This window comes from Musa acuminata, chromosome BXJ1-7, assembly GCF_036884655.1.
Source record: "Musa acuminata AAA Group cultivar baxijiao chromosome BXJ1-7, Cavendish_Baxijiao_AAA, whole genome shotgun sequence".
Taxonomy (NCBI): Eukaryota; Viridiplantae; Streptophyta; class Magnoliopsida; order Zingiberales; family Musaceae; genus Musa; species Musa acuminata.
In genome coordinates, this window is record NC_088333.1 from 13998750 (window position 1) to 14024595 (window position 25846).

At 41.2% G+C, this 25846-nt stretch overlaps 1 protein-coding gene across 6 annotated transcripts; it reads left to right on the forward strand.

Annotated features, from left to right (window-relative positions):
- The first annotated feature begins 2411 nt into the window (after positions 1 to 2411).
- Positions 2412 to 25379, forward strand: LOC135678916 (AUGMIN subunit 8-like). 6 transcript variants are annotated; one of them, XM_065192168.1, is made up of 7 exons: positions 2413 to 2684; positions 3661 to 5045; positions 5597 to 5716; positions 6811 to 6927; positions 7055 to 7144; positions 24312 to 24419; positions 24840 to 25379. In XM_065192168.1, the coding sequence occupies exons 2-7, from the start codon at positions 3747 to 3749 to the stop codon at positions 24903 to 24905; spliced, it is 1800 nt and encodes a 599-aa protein (XP_065048240.1). In that variant the 5' UTR covers positions 2413 to 2684; positions 3661 to 3746; the 3' UTR covers positions 24906 to 25379. The 6 variants fall into 6 exon arrangements, with proteins under 6 accessions (XP_065048242.1, XP_065048240.1, XP_065048238.1 ...); XM_065192166.1 differs by having other exon boundaries at positions 3737 to 5045; XM_065192165.1 differs by having other exon boundaries at positions 3744 to 5045.
- Positions 25380 to 25846: the final 467 nt, after the last annotated feature.

The following is a 25846-nucleotide window of genomic DNA, read 5'->3' on the forward strand; positions in this document are numbered from 1 at the left end:
TTGCATGAGTTTATCATACCATATTAATCAAATTTTATCTAAGCAAGTTTTGTAAGAAGTATCTGAATAATCTCAACTCTTCTTCGTCTCACAAATTTATACAATATCCTAAATAGACATTTTTCTTGATTCTACTTTGCGTTAGATAACACTTCCTTCCGAGAGCATCATCTTATTCCCAACCTATAAATATGAAGTCCAAAGAATTATATTAAGTTCGCATCACAATGTCTTCGACTTCTTGTACGGTGGTGTGGGTTGACTTTGCAGTCGGTGCCATTCAACGTGCCCTCCACAACCTTATCAAACCGCAATTGTTTCGACAACAAGTCAACCAAATTCTTCATTGTTAATCCCAACGCAAATTCTAAAGGAAGTCATCGTGTCATGCTTTGTTGTTGTTGGATCAACAAAGGGTTAATCTAATACATGCAAGCAGAGACATACTCTTTTGGATCATGTGATCGACTAAATAGTTGTACCTTTATTCTTGATAATTAATGTAAGGAAAAAGTGTTTATAGTATTATTAGTTAGCGAAACAGTGACAGCAAAATCATGTTGACAGCAAAAGCATGTTGGTATATATATATATATATATATATATGTATATATATATATATACATATACGTATACATATACATATATATACATATACATATATATATATATATATATATATATATATATATATATACATATATATATATAAAGGCTTTATGAACCCGAGAGTCCGAGACACGCCATCATCTCGCCACCGGATGATGTACGGCATCATGACGTGTCATAGTGGACACTACTCGTTGGATCCCGTCTCTTAATCCAGGGACCATACAGAGAACGACGATTCTCATTGGCTCATAGTTGTGGACCCGTGGACGTGTCCAATGATACAAGCGCTGTCTCTATATGGTCGCTCGATGGCGAAACGGGAGCCGCGTCCCTCTTCGATGCCGTGGCCTCCAGGGTAGCTGCCTCTCACCTGGTCCCGCTGCGGGATTGGCGTGTCACGATCAGAAAGGGACCGAATGATCGAACGGTCATTATCGCTCACCCTCCTCCTGAGGGCCCAGCGAAGCTGTGGCCCTCCCACGTGGTGGTCCTCGCCGCCATGTGACTGGAAGCGGGTCCTGGGCCCTCCGGTTACGGGAACTCGCCTCGCCGTGCCTCCCCCGGCTTCTGGCACCGATATCCCACCGGGTGTTCTCCTAGCCCAACGCGGGCCCCACACGAACCCGCTTGAGGCATCCAACAGGCACACGGGTAATCGCGACGGTCGAACGGTGGAAAGTCGTGCGGCAGATCATTCCCCTCTGTTCGTTTCTGATGCACGTGGGGACACGATAAGATTAACCATGAACGGCGAGGCGTCGCTTGAACTTTATGGGCGCCCCGAGTTGTGATCAATTTTATTAAACTGATGCTGCGGCATATCCGACGTTTCAGCCGTGACGCGTTTCGAGCCGAGACGACGTGGTCTATTCCTCCGTCCAATGAGGATGACGCCGTGGCGTGTACAACAAAACCCGATACGCTCACAACCTGCGACCAAACCCACCCTCAAATTCAATTCTTTTCCCCCTTCCCCGAAATTCGAATTTACAGATTAATTATTAGCTAAATAATATTTTAATGAATATATATATATATATATATATATATATATCGCTCTTGTCTTATTTGGAAGGATATGAAACGTTACATAAATCGGATACATTGCATAAGGAATTAATGCGAAATAACAAAATTGATATTGTGATATGATCATTTGTATTAAAATTAGCTAAAAAGCCAGTTACCTTAAACAAAAGTTTTTATAATCATAGTGTTTTCTGGAATTTATTATTTTATTTTATTGTTAACAGTGTAGTTAACTTAGGAAGATTAATGGGTGAATTTTGAATTTTTTTTTTATTTTTAAAATTTTCTAACAATATTTGTTTTAATCTAATACTTAAAATACCCTTCGATCATTAATTTATTTTTTTTTAACTTTTCTTAGAGACCAATCCATAAGGTTAACTGGTCCATTTATAATATTTTTATATTTATATTATAACATTTTTTAATAAATAAATCGTATAAATACTTGGTATAAATAAGATGAATCGATCTATTCGATTTTACTAAACATAATAATAACTGGATCGGGTCACCTTATGAACCGATGTATAGAAAATGAGAGAAAAATATATTCAAGATATTATGTAAAAAAATACTATTAAAAAATAAAAAAAAAACTTTTCTGATTCGTCCAATTTTAATTACACAAAGGGGAATGCAAAGAAGAAGAAAAATCTTATCGACTTGGAAAAGGAAGGGTCAAAATTGGCATGAGAACTGGGCATGTGAGCTTAGGTCTCAAATTAATATACTTTTTACATATTATATGCAACATATAGTCACATAAAAGAAAAAGGAAACCCCGCTCTTCCTCTAACCCCCATTCTTTCCCAACCGAAACATCTGCCTACCGTCCTCTCCTCTTCCTTTCCTCCCACAGAATTCCACCACAACTAAACCAAAAACCCATCTTTTATTTTTTTTGTTCTGGTATTTTTTTTTCTATCCTCAAAGTTTGAGGAAGCTCGAATCGACGGCGCCGTCCCGGTCGCGAGATTAGGGTTTTCTCGCTGCCGCTGCGGCTCGTCGGTTTCCACGACATACCGTGCACGATTCCCGTGGTGAGATTCTTTGTTTTTATCGGTTTTGATGATTTCGAAGACTTGGGTTGTGTATTTCAAGTACTTGTATGGAATTCGCAATGATTTATAGATGTGTAGTTGTCGTTTTTGTTCTTGTGGCCTTGGGTTGATGGAATCCGCCGGTTTCTGGTGGAAAAATCAATGCTTTCTATCTGACTTTTCTTATATGATTTGTGTTGATCCGACGAGAGTAAAACATACGTCGAAAATAAAAAGAGCTGGATGATCACATCGTAGAGGTAAGAAAAAGTTGTAATTGTGCGTCGATTCGTTTGTTCTTGGCGCAAATTGTTACTCTTATTCACGTGTACGTGTTTTCCCCTCCCCAAAACCCTGGAATCTTCATTCTTCCTGCCTATAATTAGATTCATTTCATCAATTCACTATGTGTCTACAGGTGAAGCTCTTTTTTATTTTTAGGTTCTCACCTCGTTCCAATTGTTCTCCTTCCTCTTATCTCTCTCTTCTTTCACTTTAACTTCTTTTGTGGAGAGCAAATGGGATTGCGTGGAACGCATTCTGACAGACGACAAACAACCGAAATATTATGTTATGGTGTATTTAGTAAATGTTATCTCTAATGCATACCATCCTCCATAGTTCGGCCGATTTCTTTGCTTATCCCCATGTCTTCTGCTGGTAATCTTCATTTGGTCTTGTGCTTGTTATGGGACCCAAACCCCCCAACCCCCACCCCCCCTCCCCCTTTATGGTGTTTGTCACCTGAAAATTCTGTCTTGATGTGACCTCCGTTCCTCCTGAGGAATTTGGAGTGGGAACCGAGCTGAGTGCTCTCCATCGTGCGGTTCTTGCCTCTTTAGATTGTCCTTGGATCATTCTGCATGGGATTTCCACTAGAAAACTTCTTTTTTTGCTTGTGAATTTTCCTTCTTTCATGATATTATTATTTTTATGTGTCAATCCACCTTACTAGTGTGGAGTCTTTCTGTGTCAGATTTGTGGTGATGCTGCTGTTGCCACAAATAGGTCGTTTCTGATTCATGAACTCATCAATGTGGTTTCATTTGAAGGAGGCAGTGAATGGATATAGGTGGAGTTGAGCACCGAGGGCGTTTGGCACAGCAGAAGACATCTTGGACAGAAGATAAGCATAGGTTGCCATTGCTCCCTTCCAAGAAGAACAATGACATTTCTGCCACCTGCAAGCCCAAGAATGTTGCTTCTAGGTACAAGTCTGGGATCTCATCTACCCCTGTTTTAACTCCTAGTTCACCAAGACGACACCCCTCTCCAAATGCCAGTCACACATCTCCTGCGGTGTCACTGCCTAAGCGACCCCAATCTGCTGGGAGGAGACGACCAACAACCCCTTCATCGAGGTTCTCTGCACCCTCATCCCCTTCTAGTTCTTCTACACTCTCTTCCCCATCTTCTAGATCAACAACACCAGCACATGATATGGTGGCGGAAATTCACAGCACCACGCGGCGCTTACTCAGCAACAGGACTCCTGATGGTTTGTGGCCATCAATGCGGAGCCTGTCTTCCTCATTCCAGTCAGATTCTCCCATAATTTCTGTTAGTGAAAAAGAAAAAGTGGTTGTGAATTCCTCAGAGAAAACAATTAAGTCTCCGGCCAATATAGTAATTGAGAGAAAGAGGACTCCTCTGAGAGGAAGAAACTCATCTGACCAATCAGAGAATTCTAAACCATTGGATAACTCAAATGCAAGGGTCATTGATCAATGTCGGTGGCCTGGGATGCTGGGAGGAAGGTCGTCTGCAAATGGCTTGTCAAGAAGTGTGGATCTCTCTGATAGGTCTAGTAGATCTGCATCTTTAACAGTTGCATCACGGGGGGTCTCCCCAAAGAGAACGAATCCGTCATCTGATAGTGCAACTAGAGTTCCCCAGCCATCTTTAAGTGAGGTTATGGAGCGAGTATTTAATGATGGAGGTGGAAGAGCAGAGCAGTGTGTGAAATCAGTTGTAAAGTCCTCTTCACAAATTTCCATGAGATATTCGTCAGTAACGCGGTCAAATAAGACTCAGTCATCGCCAGTCCCAGGTTTGCGTAGCCTTTCTTCACCGAGTAAGGTTTTGTCAACATCAACATCATCATATACTGCTAGGGGTATGTCAAGTCCTTCAAGGACAAGACCATCTACTCCGGTCTCATCATCTAGCAACGTTACTAGCAGAATGGTTGGCACATCCTCTGTCCTTAACTACAGTGTTGATGTGCGAAAAGGAAAGAAGAATAGAAATCACATAGAAGATGCTCATCAGCTAAAGCTGCTTTATAATGCAAACTTGCGGTGGTGCTTTGTCAACGCTCGAGCAGACAAGACACTATTGGTTCAGAAAATGAAGACAGAGGTATTATTAGTTCTATCCAAGGAAGAATGACTTGTTAGGATGAAATACAAAGTTCTGCTTGATAGAATACGTTACTCTTGTTTCTGACATCTCTTTTACACATTATGTTATGCATAAAATATTCGAGCAGATTTCTAAGGCAAGATGAATGTTTGAGTGTTTAGATATTTGGCAGACAATGTGATGCCATTATTCCTTTAGCACACTTTCTTTTCTTCTTTTGCAAATTTCATTCTTGTTGGCATTTTTCTGATCAATCGGACATTAGTATATGCTGAGGGCGACTAAGAAGAAATATGCTCACTTTGACATTCCTTAATAATTTATACATAATAGAGTTTAGGTGATAAGCATAGACCAACATGTTATTGTTAGTAGGAAGTAACAAGAAATTGGATGAATTGCAACTTTTGCTTGTTTTGAGAATTAATCTTTTCCTTTTCTTATGTTGTTATTTTTATGCCCGTGATATTGTACTAAATTACCTTAGTCAAAGTCTCTCTTGGTATATCTTGGCTAACATGGTTATCTTACTGTTGATCAAAAAACAGAATGTTCTTCACAGTGTGTGGAATAGAATTTCAAAATTGCATGATCCTGTGATCTTGAAAAGAATTGATGTGCAGCGTCTGCAGGTAGAAATGAAGTTGCGTATAATTTTGAAAGAACAGGTACAATTTGGTTCATTCAGTTCTATCACCTCATTCATCATGGCACTTATAGCCAATGTGGAATTGAATAAACACAGGATATTACCATTTTTTATTCATCATCTGATGTTTTGTGTATAGCTAATGTCTTATTAGAACTGCAGCTTTTTGTTTTTTAGGAGAAGGATAATTTGATGAATTTCTATTTGGTCTTGATAAATCTTAATCTTAGTCAAATTCATAGGTCTACATTTACTTGTTCCAATAGTCTAAATTTGACCCAGGTCACTTGGTCATCTTTGACAACTTACATAGACTCTTGAACACCATTATCAGAGGATCATTGCTGATGCATTGTTTATAAATTTTATCTGTCTCGCTGAATGGACTGAGGCAAACCCAGTTTTTTGAAACTTCTGAGATACATGCATCTGATGGGGATATCTAATGTAGCTTAAGTTATTCACCACAAGATATAATGTGGTTTAAAAGGCTCTTTAGCTAACTGCCATGATAACACATATCATTGAGTTTATAGTCATTTATCAAATATTTAATCAGTATACTGATAAACCATTTAATGTTATAGTTTTAAATAAAATAAAATGTTCCTTATTTTGCAACAGGATAAATGCCATCTGAAGTTTTTGATGGTTTAAAACAATAAGTAGCAAAATCAATTTGCTTGATATATTAATTTGAAGTTGTTTCTGTTCTTTGAATTACCAATCATCATAATTCATGGTTTTGGATGAAATGTAGCATATATTTATGATCATGGCTTAACTTTTGACCACGTGAAGCTTTTTGACTTCAAAGTTTGGACAAAGGAGTAGCTGGCATCACATGATGTTAGTGCTGTATAATTATGTATTCCCTTTGATCCACTTATTTTAAACTCCCGACCAGTTTTGAATGTCATCATTAGTAGATGCATGGTTTCTTTAGTGTATTATGTTTCTAAAGTTTGTTAAAACTACCACGTAAGTTTTGAACATGTTAAACAGGTTTGTCAGTTTTGTTCTGATACACATTCACATTGGTTTGTTAAGGCAACATATGAATTTGTTTATTGGATGGTTAACTTTTAAGTTCTTCTATGAACAACTTTGTAGATGGCATACCTTGAACGTTGGGTGGCATTAGAAAGGGAACATTGTAGCTCTTTATCTGGTGCAGTGGAAGCTTTAAATGCAAGCACCCTACGTCTTCCTATTACAGGAGGTGCAAAGGTATTTACATACTGATGACATGATAACATTCGTTCATTCTATATATGTAGCTTATTATGCCTATAAAAGAAAATTATATTTAATTTTAGTTAACAAAATATTTTAATTGTTTGTCTCTGTGTTTCAGGCAGCTGTAGTTGATGTAAAAAATGCTGTTAGTTCAGCAGTTGACGTTATGCAAGCAATGGGTTCCTCCATTGCCCATTTACTATCTAAGGTGTGACACTGAGATTTTTACCAATTACTATAACATTATTTGCCATAATATTCTTTGCTTTCGATCTGCGTTCACTATAAAGGACCTTAAAAAATATCAATATGCTTCCTTTCTGAATATTTGTTAGGAAAGAACATAAATCAAGTCATCATTTTATTGTTGAATTGCCACCTATTAACTCCCATCTAGTGTGGTGGTGCTTATAAATGGGGTTGGATTATCTATATCAAAACCTTTTCACAAGAGTTGTGTTAAAGGTTGATGTTCTCCATGTTGGGCCTTTCAAGTACAAAGTATGTTGTGCTTTCTTTTAGTCCACCTATGCATCGATGTCTCCCCACCATTTCTAAAGCTTCTAAAAAGCTGGAGGATTACATTTTGTATGAACATCGACCGGGTTATATGTTGGCAGTGTATTTTCTGAACTAGTATTGTGGAGGCAATATTTTACATAAATACTTTTCTAATGGAAATTGCCATTGATATGCCAATTTACTGTCAGCAAGTTTTAAATTCTCAGGCGAGTGCCGGTTCTGACACTGTCGGATCATTCTGGTACTGGCATACCGGCCTATACCACCTAATATCACTGGAAAAAAATAATAAAAAGTAAAGACTCCATTGATATATATTGGTCTGATTGGTATTTGTACCAAAGTTTGTTTTAGAATCTAATGTATGATCATATCTAGTGTCTTTTTTTCTTGTATAAGTGACAACTTTCATTGGTCAAATTGATTCTGATTTCTGACATTAGTCATGGACTTCTCTGAGAGAGAATCAAATTTGGGTTAGGAGCTCTAAATTCCAGTGTTACCTAAATCTGCTATGATCTAGCTTGGTTCCTTGGTGGAGCTATACAATTCCAGTTTGAGTTGGATTACCACACTCATCAACATAAACCAAAGGAGTGAAGTTGTGATCTGGATTCACATTGTCTTGGAAGCACTACATTTTAATCCTTGTAAGTAGGGTTCACCGTCTTGAGGCGTATCGCTTGATAAGGGCGGTATGTAGTTTGATAGGGGATCAGTATGCGGACTGCCCTATATCAGGCAGTACACATTACATGACCCTGTATCACATTATACGGGGTTTGTACTAGTTGATAACGATCGAAATCCGATTGTTATTGATTTGTACTAGTCGGTAACGATCAGATTTTGATTGTTACCGATCAAGGGGTGAGATTGCCTTGTTTCAAACTCTTTCAAACTCTTTCTCACTCATATCTCTCTCTCATTCTTATATTTTCACTAAACTCAACAAAGCTGTGATTCATGAATTAAATCAAATTTGGAGATTAATTTGGGAGGATTAAAAGGAAGAACACTCTAATCAAGAGGAACTAGAGACACTCAATCGCCATAGCCGTCCGCTTAGTGTGCAAAGGCAAAGGCGAAGGCGAAGGGAAAGGCAGTAGCATCAGTCGTATTGTTGGAAAGAATCAAGTCGGATGACGAGACATGTTCTTAATCGCATTCAACAGCTCGCTCGGTCCATAGACATAATAGCGACGTGGATAGCAATGCCTTGACCGATGATGGCAGTGACATTGGGGAGTCGATGGTCACGTTTAGACAATTTGAGGGTGGTGCATGGACCGAGAAACAATATTTTTCATATACCACCTAATATTCAGATTATGGAGTTCAATGAGCTACTAGTCAAGTTTATACACGAAAGAGGAAGACAATGGATGATTTTGAGTAGATACGATAGAGCATACACGACGTAGACATACAGTGAAGCTCATTGTATTCACAACTGTCGTATTATGAAGAATTTTATGGCCAACAGTAGTATGGTGATAGTTGGTCATACTTCTTCAAGTAATAGTATAGTGATTGATCTTATAATACGGAACAACAATTAGTGACGAAAGTAGATTTTCTAACATTCTCTAAGCTCTGCACTAGTACATGCCACAATCTTCGTTCGATTACGTCGGTTTAAAAAATCTTCGTTCGATTAAAACCGATTTCGACGAAAATCGTTTCGGAGAGATGTTAACTTTGAAATCGTATTCGTAAGCATAATGAAAGTAAAGGAAGTAAGTTGTTGATAAGACCCTAAAGTCTTATCGTAGGCTCTGATACCAAATGATAAGACCCTAAAGTCTTATCGTGGAAGAAAGGGGAGAAATGGGGATGATAATGATCGCTTCGAGGGGATCGGCCTCCTTGATCGCTTTGAGGGGATCGACCCTCCTTGATCACTTCGAGGGGATCGGCCTCCTAGGGTTTGTCCAAAGACAATAGTATTTTTCATAGATTACTGAAAAGAAGCAGTTACATCCCTATTTATAGAGTTCCACCCAGAGTCCATCAGGACTTGAACTCTAATAATAAATAAATATTAAATAGACCTCTACTTGACTCTAACTGAACCAAACCGACTCAATAAACAATTGGACTAAACAGACTCAACAAACATTATTCAAAAGCTTAGAAAAAGGGTCCTAACAGTTCCTCCCTCTTCAAATCAGCCTTGTCCTCAAGGCTGAGCAGCATCAATCTCAGGGAGCTTCTCTTCGGCACTTTAGCCATAGACTATCTGCAACGCATCACAACCCGTTGATCAAGTAAGTATGGTCTCCACTTTTTGAGAGTGTAAGCAACAGGTTGATTTTTTAGTGTAGTAATTGTTGCATGAAACTTCTGACCCTGTATAATCAATTTTATCTTTGAACCTTTGCTATCACAAGTGAAAATCCGTCCATCAATGATCTTTACTTTGAATCTGTCACAGTCTTCAATGTGTTGGGCCAATCGGTCAACAGTCTCACTGTCCATAGAATAGTTAGTGCTACCAGTATCAATCAAAACTATAACAGGCTGATGTTCCAGAGTTTCGGCAACTTCCTTAGTTTGCGGGTTAGAATAGTCGGCTAATATATGCATTGTATGTACGGTAGGTTCAACGTCTTTATTAGAATTTATACCTTCATGATCGGAGTCTAACTCTTCTGCTTTTGGTTCCTCTCCAATTGGCTCAATCATCATATGCTGCCCTTGTTTACATTGGTGCTCCATACTCCACTTTTCATCATAGTACAAACCCTTCGCTGAATTTTTCTTGAGTTCTTCTTGGGTTAGTCCTCGGGTGTCAAGGCTTTGGTTGGGAATAGATATGGTGGGTGGCATATTGATCATCTGGTGGTTATCACTTCTGTTTCCATGATTTTCCCTGTTGATTTTTTTCTCATGTAGATGTGCGAATGAGATCGCAGCTATCATAGTGCGAGGTTGACGAGCCTTAACTTCACACCGGATCTCTGGAATAAGACCTTCAATAAATGTATCCAGAAGTTGTCGTTCCGACCAATCTCTAGCTTGATTTGATAATCTTTCAAACCTACTCTGATATTCCAACACTGTAGAAGTCTGACAAATTTTTGAGAGCTGTCCATCCACCTTCATGTATGAGTAGATTGTGTCATAATCTTGGGGCCCTTTTCTAGTATTTCCAGATCTATGCAATGTAGAACTTGAGCTCCCACCTTGTTGAAATTTACTAAGGCTCCCCAGTAAGTCCTTTTTGAAATCATTAAGTACTTCTTGTAACCGGTTCTCAATTCTAATTTCCAATGCTTCCATTTGTGCTTTCACTGAGTTATCGATGGCCATTTCGTAAGACTGCAAATCTGTAATCTCAAGTCCTATTTTTGGTGTTGGTCAAGGGCATCAATCACTGTCCTATTCGGTGCTGCTGTTGTGATGCAATTGGTGGCAACACTATGGGAATGAAGGGTTACTGCGAGGATGCGGGGATGTAGCTGTGGTTGTCGCGTGGGAGGCAGCGATGCTTGTTGCGGTCGCTGCGTAGAGGGATCACTGTTGCTGAGGGCTTGGAGGTAGCGATGGTGGTGCGGCTAGGGCAGCATCGCCAAGGGCTCACCGCTGCGATGGCTGCGACAGCGCGGATGGAAGGCAGTGTTGCTCTGTTTCTGTCACACTGCGGAAGGAGGCGCTAGTGAGAGGCAACAATGCTTGTTGCAGTCGCTGCGTGGAGGGATCGCTACTGCTGAGGGCTGGGAGGCAGCAATGGTGATGTGGTTGGGGGCAGCGCCGACAAGGACTCGCCGCTGCGGTGGCTGCGATGGAGGAAGAGTTGCTGCCCTGTGTTTTTGTCACTGTGTGAGATGAGAGCGCCGAGGCTGAAAGGCGACGGTTGTGACTTCTGTGACCCAAGGAAGCAATCGCCGAGCAGCCAGGTTGAGGCTGCGGTGATGCCAACCAACAACTGCAGCAGCGGAGGCAGAACAAGAGGGAGGTGGCGTTGAAGCGGTCGGGGTTGAGGCTGCAGCGGTGGCAACCGACGGCTGCAGCAAAGATGCAGAGCAAGGGGGCTGCAGCAACGGTGCAGATCGAGGGGGTTGAGGTGAAGGCTGCAGTGGCTGGCAGCAGCAGTCGTGGCAGGCTGGGCGGCGAGCGGCGACGTCGCTGGCTGGGCAGCAGTGGCGACGGTGGTGGCAACCGGCATTTGCAGCAGCAGCAAGAGGATTGCCCTGTTTCTCGGTCACAAGGGGGCAGAGCAAGGGGGAGTGGCGGCGGTCGTTCTCGCCCGAGCCAAGGGAAGCGGCGGCTGGGAGGCGAGCAGCGGTCGCCGCACGGTGTCTGGCAGTGGTGGTGGGTCGGCTGGAAGGCGACGACGCTTGAGGCGCGGCTGCGATCGACGAGGGGCTGCGGCAACAGAGGAACTCTGTTTCTGCAACCGCTGCAACGAGGGGCTGCGACAACAGGCGGCTGCGGCTGCGACCCAAGGGGGGGCACGGCTAGGGTTGCGGTAGAGAGGCAGCGGTGGTGGCGCGGCTGGGAGTAGCGTCACCAACGATCGCCGAGGAGAAGAGTCGAGCGGCTGCGCTGCGACGGAAGGGGAGGCGGGCGACGGCAGTAGGGCTGGGATGGACGTTGGCAGCGTCGTCTCCTGGCCGGGGAACAACGGCGGTGGTGGTCGCCGGCCGGGAAGCGGGGCGATGGTGGGCGCTGGCCGGAGAGCAGCAGCGGCGGGTGGGCTGGCTGGAAGCAGGGGACGCAGGGGTGGCTACGGCTTCTTCTTCCTCTCGTGTTTCTTCTTTTCTTTTTCCTTTGTTTTTTTTTTTTTTTTTTTTTTGAGCGAGATGAGGCAGCGAGAAGGTTGAGCGGTGGTCGAAGGTCGCTGGCCGGGGAAACAACGATAACGGTGAAGAAAGAGTTGCCTTGTAGTGGTGGTGGGGAAGAAGGGAAGCAAGGTTGCGGCGGGTTGCGCCAAGAATCGTTGCTCTGATACCAAATGATAAGACCCTAAAGTCTTATCGTAGGCTCTGATACCAAATGATAAGACCCTAAAGTCTTATCGTGGAAGAAAGGGGAGAAATGGGGATGATAATGATCGCTTCGAGGGGATCGGCCTCCTTGATCGCTTCGAGGGGATCGGCCCTCCTTGATCACTTCGAGGGGATCGACCTCCTAGGGTTTGTCCAAAGACAATAGTATTTTTCATAGATTACTGAAAAGAAGCAGTTACATCCCTATTTATAGAGTTCCACCCAGAGTCCATCAGGACTTGAACTCTAATAATAAATAAATATTAAATAGACCTCTACTTGACTCTAACTGAACCAAACCGACTCAATAAACAATTGGACTAAACAGACTCAACAAACATTATTCAAAAGCTTAGAAAAAGGGTCCTAACAGTTGTTTGCAGTGAAGGTAAATAGCAAGCATAGAAATGCAAATCAAGTTTTTATAGTGGTTTGGTCATCGTGACCTTCATCCACTCCGCCGATTCCTCTTTCGTCGAGGCCACTAGCATCCACTAATGATATTCCTTTAATAGGCGAATATCAACCTCCTTCTTACAACTCTATTCTCCTTTTGTAGGCTCAGGAGAGGACCTTTACACCCCCTTTTTACAAAGCTTCCCTCACACTCTCCCTTAGAATGGTCTCTAAACTTTAGGATGAGGGACTTTATACTTTACAATGGTTTTCAACTCCAGAAACACAGAGTTTTTGTTCATTTTTCTTGCTTCTCTATGCAAGAATAGCTAGGATATTTATAGACCCCAAATGACTTAAAAAATGGAGCAAAAATTTAAATCCCCTGAAATTTCAGGGTATGGCCTGACACTGGGCGGTACCACCGCCTGACACAGTCTCGGAGACTCTGCCACGACGGTTTCACCTATTTGGTCATTGTTTGGGCCTTTCTCTTGGCTCAACACAACCCAAACTTGGCCCAACTGTCCCCTAATTGGGTTGGCCCAATTCTAATCCCAATTATGTGCTAACTATGAATTTTAAGACATTTACTAAGCTAAACAAAGTTCGTAAGTCTAGGTTTCTTTCGGCGAGCTTTCGACGATCTTCCGACGAACTTCCGACGATCTCTCGACAATGTTCCAGCGGACTCCCGGCAAGCTCCTGGACTTCACGACGATCTTCTTAGCGAGTTCGGATGAGCTTCTTTGGCAAGCTCCTGGACTTCTCGATCAATTTCGACAGAACTTCCGACGAACGTCCGGACTTCCGACGAACTCTCGAACTCCCAACGAAATCACGTTCTTGACACCGGGACTTCATTTTGCTTTATGCCTTGCTATCGTAGTTAATCCTGCACACATAAAACACACTTCGATTTAGACAATTATTACTAAGCATGAATCATGTTGTCCGACATGTCATTGGTCCATCGACGCTTTGTTCGATTCTTCGGCGCATCGTCCTCTCTTGCCGCCTATTGTCCAATCGGCCAGTTGACCTCTGCAACTTTGATATCCTTGGTGCAATATCCGTTCTTCTTGACCCGATACCCTAATCCATGGCTTGAAGCCTTCTGTCGATACGTCGATCGATCCTCCGGCTCGACGTCTAATCTTCTGACATGTTTTCCTCCAGCCCAACATGATTCTTCCTGCTTTAATTGTCTCATCCTGATCGAAGCATCTTGCGTTACTCAAAACGCAGATCAAATCGTAAACATTATCAATTGGTTTCATTATCAAAATCCGAGATTTAACAATCTCCCCCTTTTTTATGATGACAACCAATTGATGACGGAGTTAACCTTAACTCCCGGAGTTTAAACAAACTCCCCCTATCAATATGCATACTAAACATTGAGATATAAGTTCAACTATCAAGTGTTTGAGATATAAGTTCAAATCATTGCATACTAAACATAATCTCCATTTTAATTATTATGCAAGCTAGTAAATTTGGCAAGTGCTACATCATATTAGGACATGCAAGTTATCAAGTTTTAGATATGCAAGGTAGTGAGATAGCAAGTTTACAACATACAAGCTAGCAAATTTTTTATTTTTTATTTTTATTTCATTTTAGAAGGTGTAAGCTAGCAATATTTCGAAAGCAAATGCAAGATAACTTTCTTGTTGAAGTGTGCAAACTAGCGATTGTTACTTCCTTTTGCAATGTGCAAGTTGCAAGTTTTGTTTTTTGAGATAGGCAAGACAGCAAACTAAAAAGTTTTACCTCTTTTTGCGATATGTACGTTTGTAATTTTTGCTACTCTTTAGATGTGCAAGCAAGCAAGCAAGCTATCTCCCCCTTTGTCATTGTTAAAAAGAAGGAAAGAATATAATTTTGTATCTCTTTTTTCCTTTACAACAATTTTCAAATCATGACAAAGATAAAGTGTCATTCTTATTACAATATGTCATAATTGAGATAAACCTTGAATTCAAGTTAAAGCAATTTTAAATATGATTCACATCATATGCAATACATCATATCATCATAATAAAATCATAAGTATTGCATGCATCATTCCAAATCACAAATATCGAGAAATCAAGATGATGATTTATATAAGTATCACAAGTTATAATCGAGAGAAAAAAAAATCATCATTCATTTTTAACTCATTCAATTTGTCAAATCAACATTTCTTGGGTATTCATGATACCAAAACATGTTGTCAAATCTTCAACATATAACGTGCATAATTTCAAAAAATTGAAAGGAGAACGGAAGAATTCGAAGGTACAAAGATTTCAACTATCTTATAAACAAATGAATGATCAAGTCATGAATCTAAAATTTCATGAATCATTTCGACAATTCTCCTTTTAAATAATCAAAATGATCATCAAAATCACTTTTCGAAAAATTCAATGAAGGCAACATAGATAGATTCACACGAGAACTTGATTCATGCATAATGTCTCAATTTTTCATGAATTATAAAAAAAATTTAGAGTATCAAGTGACGAAGTCATGATTCGTGTGACAAAAAAAATTGTCGATTCATGCATTTAAACCATTACTACTTCAACTCATCATGCATAGTTTAAAAAATATAAAATCATCAAATATGATACAAACCAAGGTTCGTCGTACTGTACCGTACCTGCGTTTCGACCCGGGCTCAGTACGATACAGTACGGTGTACCGAGCGGTATACCTGATTCCATCGATTTATCCCTCCGAAAATACCTGAAAATTTAAAAAAAGTTAGGATAGGGTTTTCAAGTTAGAAATAAATATAGTAATAGTATAAGTTTAGCAAAATCAATGTAAATTAGGTAAGAATAGCATCACATATCTTTTTCGGGCTTTGAGGTAGTCTTGTTCGAGGTTCGTATCTCAGCTCGTTATAGATTGAAATATCTACACAAAAATCAATTGAATTGTTAGACTATTTTGTTACAATATAAACTCTAAAATTTAAATGAATTAAATAATCATATATCTAGATATACCTGATTGTTAATTCTACCACCAAAACGAACGACGGGCTTCCACGGGTGGTGAATCGGGGTCCTCGATCCGATACATATCAATATGATACGTTTGTTGGACCCAATCATGAAATTGATCCCATGACATAGTGTATTGATACACCGTATGCCATTGATGCATCAATGTGGTGCTGATCGTAGATTGATCGTCATGAATCATATTTGTCCGAGGCAGCTCTTGAGGCATATATTGGTGTTGTTCTGTATCATGCTGTTGCTCAGAGAAGGATGACCAACTATCACTATACTTTTGTTGCCCATATGATTCTCCATAATACGATGGCTGTGAATACGATGAGTCTCTTTCTGTGTCTATATCATGTATGCTCTGTCGTATTTGTTCATATTCATCCACTGCCTTCCCCTTCCCCTTCCGCGCATAAACTTGACCAGTACCTTGTCGAGTTCCATGATCTGAATCTTGAGTGGCATGTGTAAATATTGCTCCTCAGTCCATTCACCACCCTCAAGTTGTGTAGATGAGACCAACGACTGCCCGGCATCACCGCCATCATCTATCGAGGCACTGCTGTCCGTGTTGCTGTCATGTCTCTGGACCGAGCGAGAAAGAGAATGTGATTGTGAAGGTGTCTCGTCGCCCGACTCGATTCTTTCCAACGATGCAACTGATGCTACTGCCTTCCCCTTTGCCTTTGCACGTTGGCGGACGAGTGTGACCGTTGGGTATCGGTAATTCCTCGAGCAGTTTGACTCCTACCATGTTGTAATCGAGGGGGATTTTCTACCTGTTGGGGTTGTGCTTCTTCTTCTACTATTGCCTCGGTGATAAAACGTGAAGGACGCTGAGGATCTCCCGCCTCATCAAGTAGAGGATCCTCTTGGTTCTCTACTGCTTTAACCTAATCTAACATTGGCTTTGAATCTTCGTTGTAGAATTGGAGGTTAATGGGATCAATATCTGGTTCCTCTGGCTTCTTATCCAACTCAGCACATCGCAATTTTAGTCGCATGTTATAATGGACATATACTAGTTTCTCTAACCGTCTGTAAGAGAGTCTGTTGCGGACCTTTGTATGAATCAATGCAAACGTTGACCAATTACGTTCGCAACCACTAGATGTTGTTGTCTGTGAAAGTACACGAACGACAACCTTCCTTAAATGTGGTGCATCGCCTCCAAATTGTAGCCACCACTCGACTACAAAAAGATATAAATAAGATTTTATTAGCATAATAAATAATTAATATTAAATATAATTGATAATCAATATGCATAACTTTTCCTCACCAGGATCCATAGTGTAACGACATGATACAACTACAACGTCGGAGAATGAACCAACTGTTTCTCGAAATAATCGACCCTCCATAAGAGCATCGGCTGCCTCGGTAGTGTTTGGCAAGAGCCGATATATAACATTTCATAGTGTCATTAGGAAATTATTTTGCGTTCCAAGAAAATATCGATATTGAATTGCTGGGTTTAGATAATACGCTGCAAAACATAATTTTGTTAGTATGATTTTTTATTATCTAAACAATAATAAATTAAATTATTCTGAATATGAATTTACCTACATTATGGATATCTTGATCCATATGAACTTCGGTCCGACGATTAATGATTCGTACGTATTGGTCGACCTTAAAATCATCTTTGAATGCTTTCCTGACCTCCTCTCTTGCTGAAATCAGCATATATTTAAGATACGACATTTGTGGACGCTTGTCCATATCGATCTTACGGAGGACAATATAAAGTGGTTCCATACCTTTTATGATTTTTGCTATAGTCTCCCAAAATCTAGAGGAAAGAATGACATTTTCTATCTTCTTTCCATCACTCAATTTCGAATATCTGGATTCAGACCACTCTTGTGAGCTAGCTATTGCCTTTAAGCCATGCCTTTTTTGCTGTAATGACTTTAATGCAATAAAATTGGTAACAAACCGAGTAATTCCAGGTCGAAGTAATTCACAATTTACATACTTTTGCATTAATGCGTGGACCCAATGATGATTATATATAAACTTTGTAATTGATTGTGCTCGAGCTATACATTTCTTGACCGCATCCAACTCACCAATATCCTTCAGCATTAGATCTATGCAATGAGCTGCACATGGAGTCCAAAACAAAGTTTTTTTTTTTTCATCAATTGCAAACCGGTCTTTTTGAAATTCACTCCATTGTCAGTTATTATTTGGACAACATACTGTGGTTCAATCTCCTCTATCATAGTGTCCATCAAGCTCTCAATGTAGTTTGCATCTTGGATCTTTTCAGAAGCATTAACGGACTTATAAAACACCACTATTCTATTGCAATAAACAAGAAAGTTGATGATACTCATTCTTGTTGGTCCTGTCCAACTGTCACACATCAATGTCACCCCATATTCGTCCCATTGCCTCTTGAAGGATTTGATCCAATCATTTAGTTCTGCCACCTCCTCATCTAAGTACACGCCGTAAATCTCCTTCGGTGTTGGAGGTTGGATCCTTGTGCCAGACTTTTGAATAGAGGAGATCATGCTCTGATAATATGGACCTTGGGCTGTGTTGGCTGGAATCCTATGAAAGTTGAACCATTTTGAGATTGCCTTTCCAATACCCTGCTTTTTTTCTTTTGTGTATGCATCGTCAATCCGTGTCTGTTTCGCTGTTTGTGGGGGATAGGCTTGCAGATCAATATCAACAATATCTGGTGCGGACCTCCTGCCAAGACCTCTTATAAAACCACGGAGTCCACCATATCTCATGCTACTAGTTCGGCCTAACTGAGAAGGAGCAGTTGGTTGCCTTATGCTGGTTGACCTCTGGATTCCACTACCACTGCCATGCTCTAATTGTGAGACAGGTCGTCGATGCCTCATTACTTCATCGACCATATATTGATGCTCCAATGATGCACGAATCCCAGTTGTGAGATCCGGGTCGACTTCATCGCCGCAACCCTCATACTGATCATAAACTGGTTCCTGTGTAGCCCTATGATATTCTTCCTCAACTTTTGCCTTCTTTTTTAATGTATCTTCCTTTGCTTGTTTAAGCTTGCTTTGAAATAATTTACGGATCTCCGTTGGAACATTCTTGAATTTTGCAACATCAGGATACCCACCAGCCAAATGCATTTTCACTCGAGTTATTCCTCCACTTTTACCAATGTAGTCACAATAAATACATTGCCAATGATGACGGTTTCCATCTAGCTTTCGGGCATGAACCTATGCATCATCATGTGGCTGTTCCTTTGGTGCCATGATCCTATCAAATTTAAATCAAATAAACTATAAAGTATAAATATATTAAATTGACCAAATATCGATCATAAATCACTAATCACAATATTAAGTAATTTTATTAAAACATAACTAATCATATTTTATTATCATAATTCATAAATATGTTGCATGCATAAAAGAAGTATTAAAATCATTATATACACTAATTACGTGATTAATATAGTTAATTTTTCACTAATTACTTCTCTTTCAACACTATTGTTGTGGGAAACAGCCTTGAGCCATGGCCTCGGGGTCGACGCGGCTTAGTTCGGGTCCGGACGACGGGGGATCTCCCTGGGGCGTTTCTCGAGCCCACCGAGGTGGTCGGGTGCGGTGGTTCGATCGGGACGGGGTGGCCGCTTCCTCCGGGCAAGAGCTCCTCGCCTGCGCGTCCTGCGGGGATCGCCGGCCTCACACCTGCACAAAGGTCGGGTTGGGAAGCTCGACCCGACCCCTCCGACGATCAAGTCAGATGATGTGAAGGGGTTTCAGATGAAGAAGTCTTCTTGTGTCCGTCCTCCCACCTCCCTGATGAACGAGAAGGTATTTATAGGGAAGTGTACTGTTTCCTGATGTGCCCGCTTGCAGGGGGCAGGCTGATAACGTCTGACACTGGCGTGGTGTGAAGAACTGAGCCTGAGCAGGCGTTAATGCGCCTTGGTCGACGTTCTGGTTCGTTTGACCAGGTGCTGTCGCGTTGATCGAGGCGTGAGGCGTTATCTGACATCGGTCGAGTCTTATCTTAATTACTATCCTCATCATATTCCCCCCGGAAAGAAGCTATGCGTCGGTCGTTGTAACGGGAGTCCGAGGCATGGCTTCAGCTTTCAGGCGGGTTGGCCGCGCAGGCGTGGTCTCGGGGAGCATGGAGCCGAGGAGCAAGACGCATGTGTCTCGGGGAGCATGGGGCCGAAGAGCACGACGCAAGCGGGCTGGCCGCGCGGGTGTGTCTCGGGGAGCATAGAGACGAAGAGCACGACGCAGGTGGGCTGGCCGCGCAGGTGTGTCTCGGGGAGCATGGAGCCGAGGAGCACAACGCAGGCGGGCTGGCCGCGCAGGTGTGTCTCTGGAGTATGGGGCTGAGGAGCACGACGCAGGCGGGCTGGTCGCGCAGGTGTGTCTCGGGGAGCATGGGGCCGAAGAGCACGACGTAGGCGGGCTGGCCGCGTAGGTGTGTCTCTGGAGTATGGGGCCGAGGAGCACGACGCAGGCGGGCTGGTCGCGCAGGTGTGTCTCGGGGAGCATGGAGCCGAGGAGCACGACGCAGGCGGGCTGGCCGCGCAGGTGTGGTCTCGAGCATCACGCGACCGATGGCCGAGGTACACGGCTCAGGCGGGCGGGTCGCGCTGAGGTGAACTCGGGAGTCTTCGACCGAGGGACACGGCTCAGGCCGAGGGACACGACTCAGGCGGGCAGGCTGCGCTGAGGTGAACTCGGCAGTCTTCGGTCGAGGGGTACGGCTCGGGTCGAGGGACACGACTCAGGCTGAGGGACACGACTCAAGCGGGCAGGCCTTGAGCCTTGAGCCAATATGTTATGGGAAACAACCTTGAGCCGTGGCTTCGGGGCCGACGCGGCTCGGTTCGGGTCCGGACGACGGGGGATCTCCCTGGGGCGTTTCTCGAACCCGCCGAGGTGGTCGGGTGCGGTGGTCCGATCGGGACGGGGTGGCTGCTTCCTCCGGGCAAGAGCTCCTCGCCTACGCGTCCCGTGGGGACCTCCGGCCTCACACCTGCACAAAGGTCGGGTCGGGAAGCTCGACCCGACCCCTCCGACGATCAAGTCAGATGATGTGAAGGGGTTTCAGATGAAGAAGTCTTCTTGTGTCCGTCCTCCTACCTCCCTGATGAACGAGAAGGTATTTATAGGGAAGTGTACTGTTTCCTGATGTGCTTGCTTCTCGACCCGACCCCTCCGACGATCAAGTCAGATGATGTGAAGGGGTTTCGGATGAAGAAGTCTTCTTGTGTCCGTCCTCCCACCTCCCTGATGAACGAGAAGGTATTTATAGGGAAGTGTACTGTTTCCTGATGTGCCTGCTTGCAGGGGGCAGGCTGATAACGTCTGACACTGGCGTGGCGTGAAGAACCGAGCCTGAGCAGGCGTTAATGTGCCTCGGCCGACGTTCTGGTTCGTTTGACCAGGTGCTGTCGCGTTGATCGAGGCGTGAGGCGTTATCTGACGTCAACCGAGTTTTATCTTAATTACTATCCTCATCAACTATAAACATGGCAAACACCCTAATAGATATTAAAGATATTGGATTCACATAAAATCAAAAATTTTTGATTAAATTATCGTTAAAATAACTAATTACAGTATTAAATAACTTTAATAAAACATAATTAAATTTATTTTACCATCATATATATGTTAAACACATAAAAGAAACATTAAATATGTAATTTTAATCTAATATGATTCAAAATTTAAATTATGATAAAATTATCATTTATCTACACTAATTATATGATTAATATAGTTAATTTTTCATTAATTACTTCTCTTTCACCACTATAAACATGACAAATACCCTAATAGGTATTAAAGACATTAAATTGATATAAAATCAAACAAATTTCGATTAAATCATCATTAAAATAACTAATCGTAGCATTAAATAACTTTAATAAAATTTAATTAAACTTATTTTACTATGATAAATATTATTCAATACTTACTATGCATGAAAAACACTAATCATAATCTTAAATATCTTAATTACTCTCTAATTAAAGAAAACGAATACATACCTCTTAATTAGAAAGTTCTTCCTCTTAATCTTTCCAAATTAGTCTCGATTGAATTCACAAATCGTTGTTTTATAGAGTTTATGAGAGAAAAAAAATGTTTGAGAGAGAGTTTAAGAGAGTATAATGAAATAGGGGAGAGAAGATTGGTTTAAATAGGAGGAGAAAGGGCTCCAACGGTCAATTTGACCGTTGGAGCACTGTAGCACTGCTACAGTGTGGTAACGGTCGATTTCGACCGTTACCGCCCGGTACCACTCGGTAACGATCGAAATTTTGACCGTTACCGCCCGATATTACCCATATCGTTCGATACGGGCATTTTTTGGGTGTATCATCCGGTAGCGGGCGGTCCGCGTACCGGTCGCCTCTCGGACCGGTACGGGCGGTACGATTCGGTATGGCAGACCCTGATACAAACATTTATTTTTAAAATGCATTCCTTTTTTGGTTGTTTCATTTTAAGTTGTAGAAGCATGCCTTTTTCATTTATGCCAAATCGAAGCATATATCATCATTTAAACCAAAAAACAAATTTCCTCATCATGACAAAAAATATAACACATTAAACATAAGGCTTCTTTAAATAAGCGATTTGGTTATCATTTTGATTCCAATGATAATACAATTTTCTTTTTATGTGTTTTATTTTGTGTGATTGATTTCAAATTAGTGCAGCGGAAAGATTACGTCGGTTTAAAAAATCTTCGTTCGATTAAAATCGATTTCGACGAAAATCGTTTCGGAGAGATGTTAATTTTGAAATTGTATTCGTAAGCGTAATGAAAGTAAAGCAAGTAAGTAGTTTGCAGTGAAGGTAAATAACAAGAATAGAAATGCAAATAAAGTTTTTTATAGTGGTTCGGTCGCCGTGACCTATATCCACTTCGTCGATTCCCCTTCCGTCGAGGCCATCGACATCCACTAATGATCTTTCTTTAATAGGCGAAGATTAACCTCCTTCTTACAACTCTATTCTCCTTTTGCAGGCTCAGGAGAGAACCTTTACAACCCTTTTTTACAAAGCTTCCCTCACACTCTCCCTTAGAATGGTCTCTAAACTTTAGGAGGAGGGACTCTATACTTTACAAGGGTTTTCAACTCTAGAAACACAGAGTTTTTTTACTTTTCTTACTTCTCCATGTAGGAATAGCTAGGATATTTATAAACCCCAAATGACTTAAAAAATGGAGCCAAAATTCAAATCCCTTGAAATTTTAGGGTACGGGAGGTACCATCGGTTGCAGCCTGACACTGGGTGGTACCATCGGTTGCAGCTTGACACTGGGCGGTACCATCGCCTAGAAGACTGTGTCTGGGCGGTACCACTGCTTAGATTGGCAATACCATTGCCTGACATAGTCTCGGAGATTGTGCCACGATAGTTTCACTTGTTTATCGCTCAGACTGGTTGTATCATCGCTTGACAAAGTCTTGGAGATTGTGCCACGATAGTTTCACTTGTGTACCGCCCAGACTGGCTGTATCATCGCCTGACATAGTCTCGGAGATTGTGTCACGACAGTTTCACTTGTTTGGTCACTGTTTGGGCCTTTTTCTTGGCCCAACACAGCCCAAACTTAGCCCAACTGTCCCCTAATTGGGTTTGCCCAATTCTAATTCCAATTATGTACTAACTATGAATTTTAAGACATTTACTAAGCTAAACAAAGTTCGTAAGTCTAGGTTTCTTCCGGCGAGCTTCCGGCGATCTTCTGGCGAACTTCCGACGATCTCTCGGCAATGTTCCAGCGGACTCCCGGCAAGCTCCTGGACTTCACGACGATCTTCTTAGTGAGTTCTGATGAGCTTCTTTGGCAAGCTCCTGGACTTTTCGGTCAATTCCGACAGAACTTCCGATGAACGTCCGGACTTCCGACGAACTCTCGAACTCTCAACGAAATCGCGTTCTTGACTCCGGGACTTCATTTTGTTTTATGTCTTGCTATCGTAGTTAATCCTGCACACATAAAACACACTTTGATCTAGACAATTATTATTAAGCATGAATCATGTTGTTCGGCATGTCATTGATCAATCGATGCTTTGTTCGATTTTTCGGCGCATCGTCCTCTCTTGCGGCCTATTTCCTAATCGGCCAGTTGACCTTCGCAACTCCGATATCCTTGGTGCAATATCCGTTCTTCTTGGCTCGATGCCCGAATCCATGGCCCGAAGCCTTCTGTCGATACGTCGATCGATCCTCCGGCTCGACGTCTAATCTTACGACATGTTTTCCTCTGGCTCGACATATTTTCCTCCGGCCCAACATGATTGCATCTTGCGTCACTCAAAACGCAAATCAAATTATAAACACTTATCAATTTGTTTCATCAAAATCCGAGATTCGGATCATGGTTGATTGTTCCGGTGATTCTGGGTTCAAATATGATAATATTGATATTTGCTTATGTTTATCAGGTAGAGGGTACCAAGTCGCTGGTCTCTGAGCTTTCAACCATTGCGGCAAGAGAAAAATCCATGTTTGATGAGTGCAGAGATTTACTAGCTTCAACAGCAGCGATGCAGGTTAGTGCTGATAAAATGATGCTTATGCTACAAGCCCAGTCATATATTATTCAACTACAAAATACAACCATTAGTTTCTCCACATGTTTCTTTTATTGATATCTCTCACATGAAGTAATTTACATTAGCAACTTTCTGGTATGGAAAGCTTAATTTTGTCCTTACATCATGTCTTTTAATGAATTCCCTGTATCTATGTCAACCGTGGTTCACCGGATGTTGTCTTGCATGAATACCATGTTTAACTTGTTCGGTATTAGGGCCAACCATGGAGAACTAGGCTCGTTTGTGTAATCATGTTGTACTACTACTTACATAGTATCCATTTATTTTCTTAAAGGAACCATATTTTCATACTATTAGCCACACAATATACAGAAACAGGAAATCTTATCTTAACCGAGATTTTTCATGAAACAGGTGCTGGAGTCCAGTCTTAGAACACATATCATACAACTAAAACAAGACGCTTATGAGCCAGATTAACCAAGTTCCATAAATCAAAGGTCATCAGGTGATGAGAGCCCATGCTTCTTGAGGTAACAACTTCGAAATGGAAGAGATGAAACTTGCAACCCGTGGTTAGTTCGTTTTGGGCTATTCGCGCGCGCACACACACCCCCATTTTCTTTTTCCCTTTCCTTTTTTTTCTCCTCATTTTGTTATTTTTATTTTTGTCAAATGTAATTTTTTAGTGCTCATACAAAGGCAAAAAAGGAAGTACACAACACATGAGAAGCAAAAGGTTGAAATCAGTAAGCTCAGTTCTCCATATGTATGTATATATTAACAACTTTAGCAGGATGGGAACTGCTAAAGTTACAACCCAACTCGTTTCAGATTTGCTCTCTAACAGGTAACTCGCAAGTCTACAGATGTGATGACTTGATTACTTGTGAATAACCACTTGGAGATGTTGGAGATTTTATTACTGATAAAGATTAAGATAGTTGAGATGAACCTATGTTTAATATGCTTTACAAATATGCTCTCAATATCACTATTAGCAGAAGCAAAATTAGATTCAAATTTGTCATACATAGGTAGGTTGCAAAATCATATTCGGCATTGGTTAATGGCATCAAAATTGGTTGAAAAATAAATTAAAATATAAAAAGAGAAATGTTAAAATTAAAGAAAATAAATATAAATTAAACTCATTTCGGATTTCATCTTTTCGTCTATTACAATTTAAGTAGTCTAAATCAAATTTTACGCTTAAAACATGAACATATGCCCATCATGGTGATACTAATTATCATTTGGCTGTTAGCTTATTCTTTTCTGACATTAGTGCCCTTTATAATTTCATTGGTTATTATGATGACAAGAATATATATATATATATATATATATATATATATATATATATATATATATATATATATATATATATATATATATATAGACATAAATTTTTTGGATGG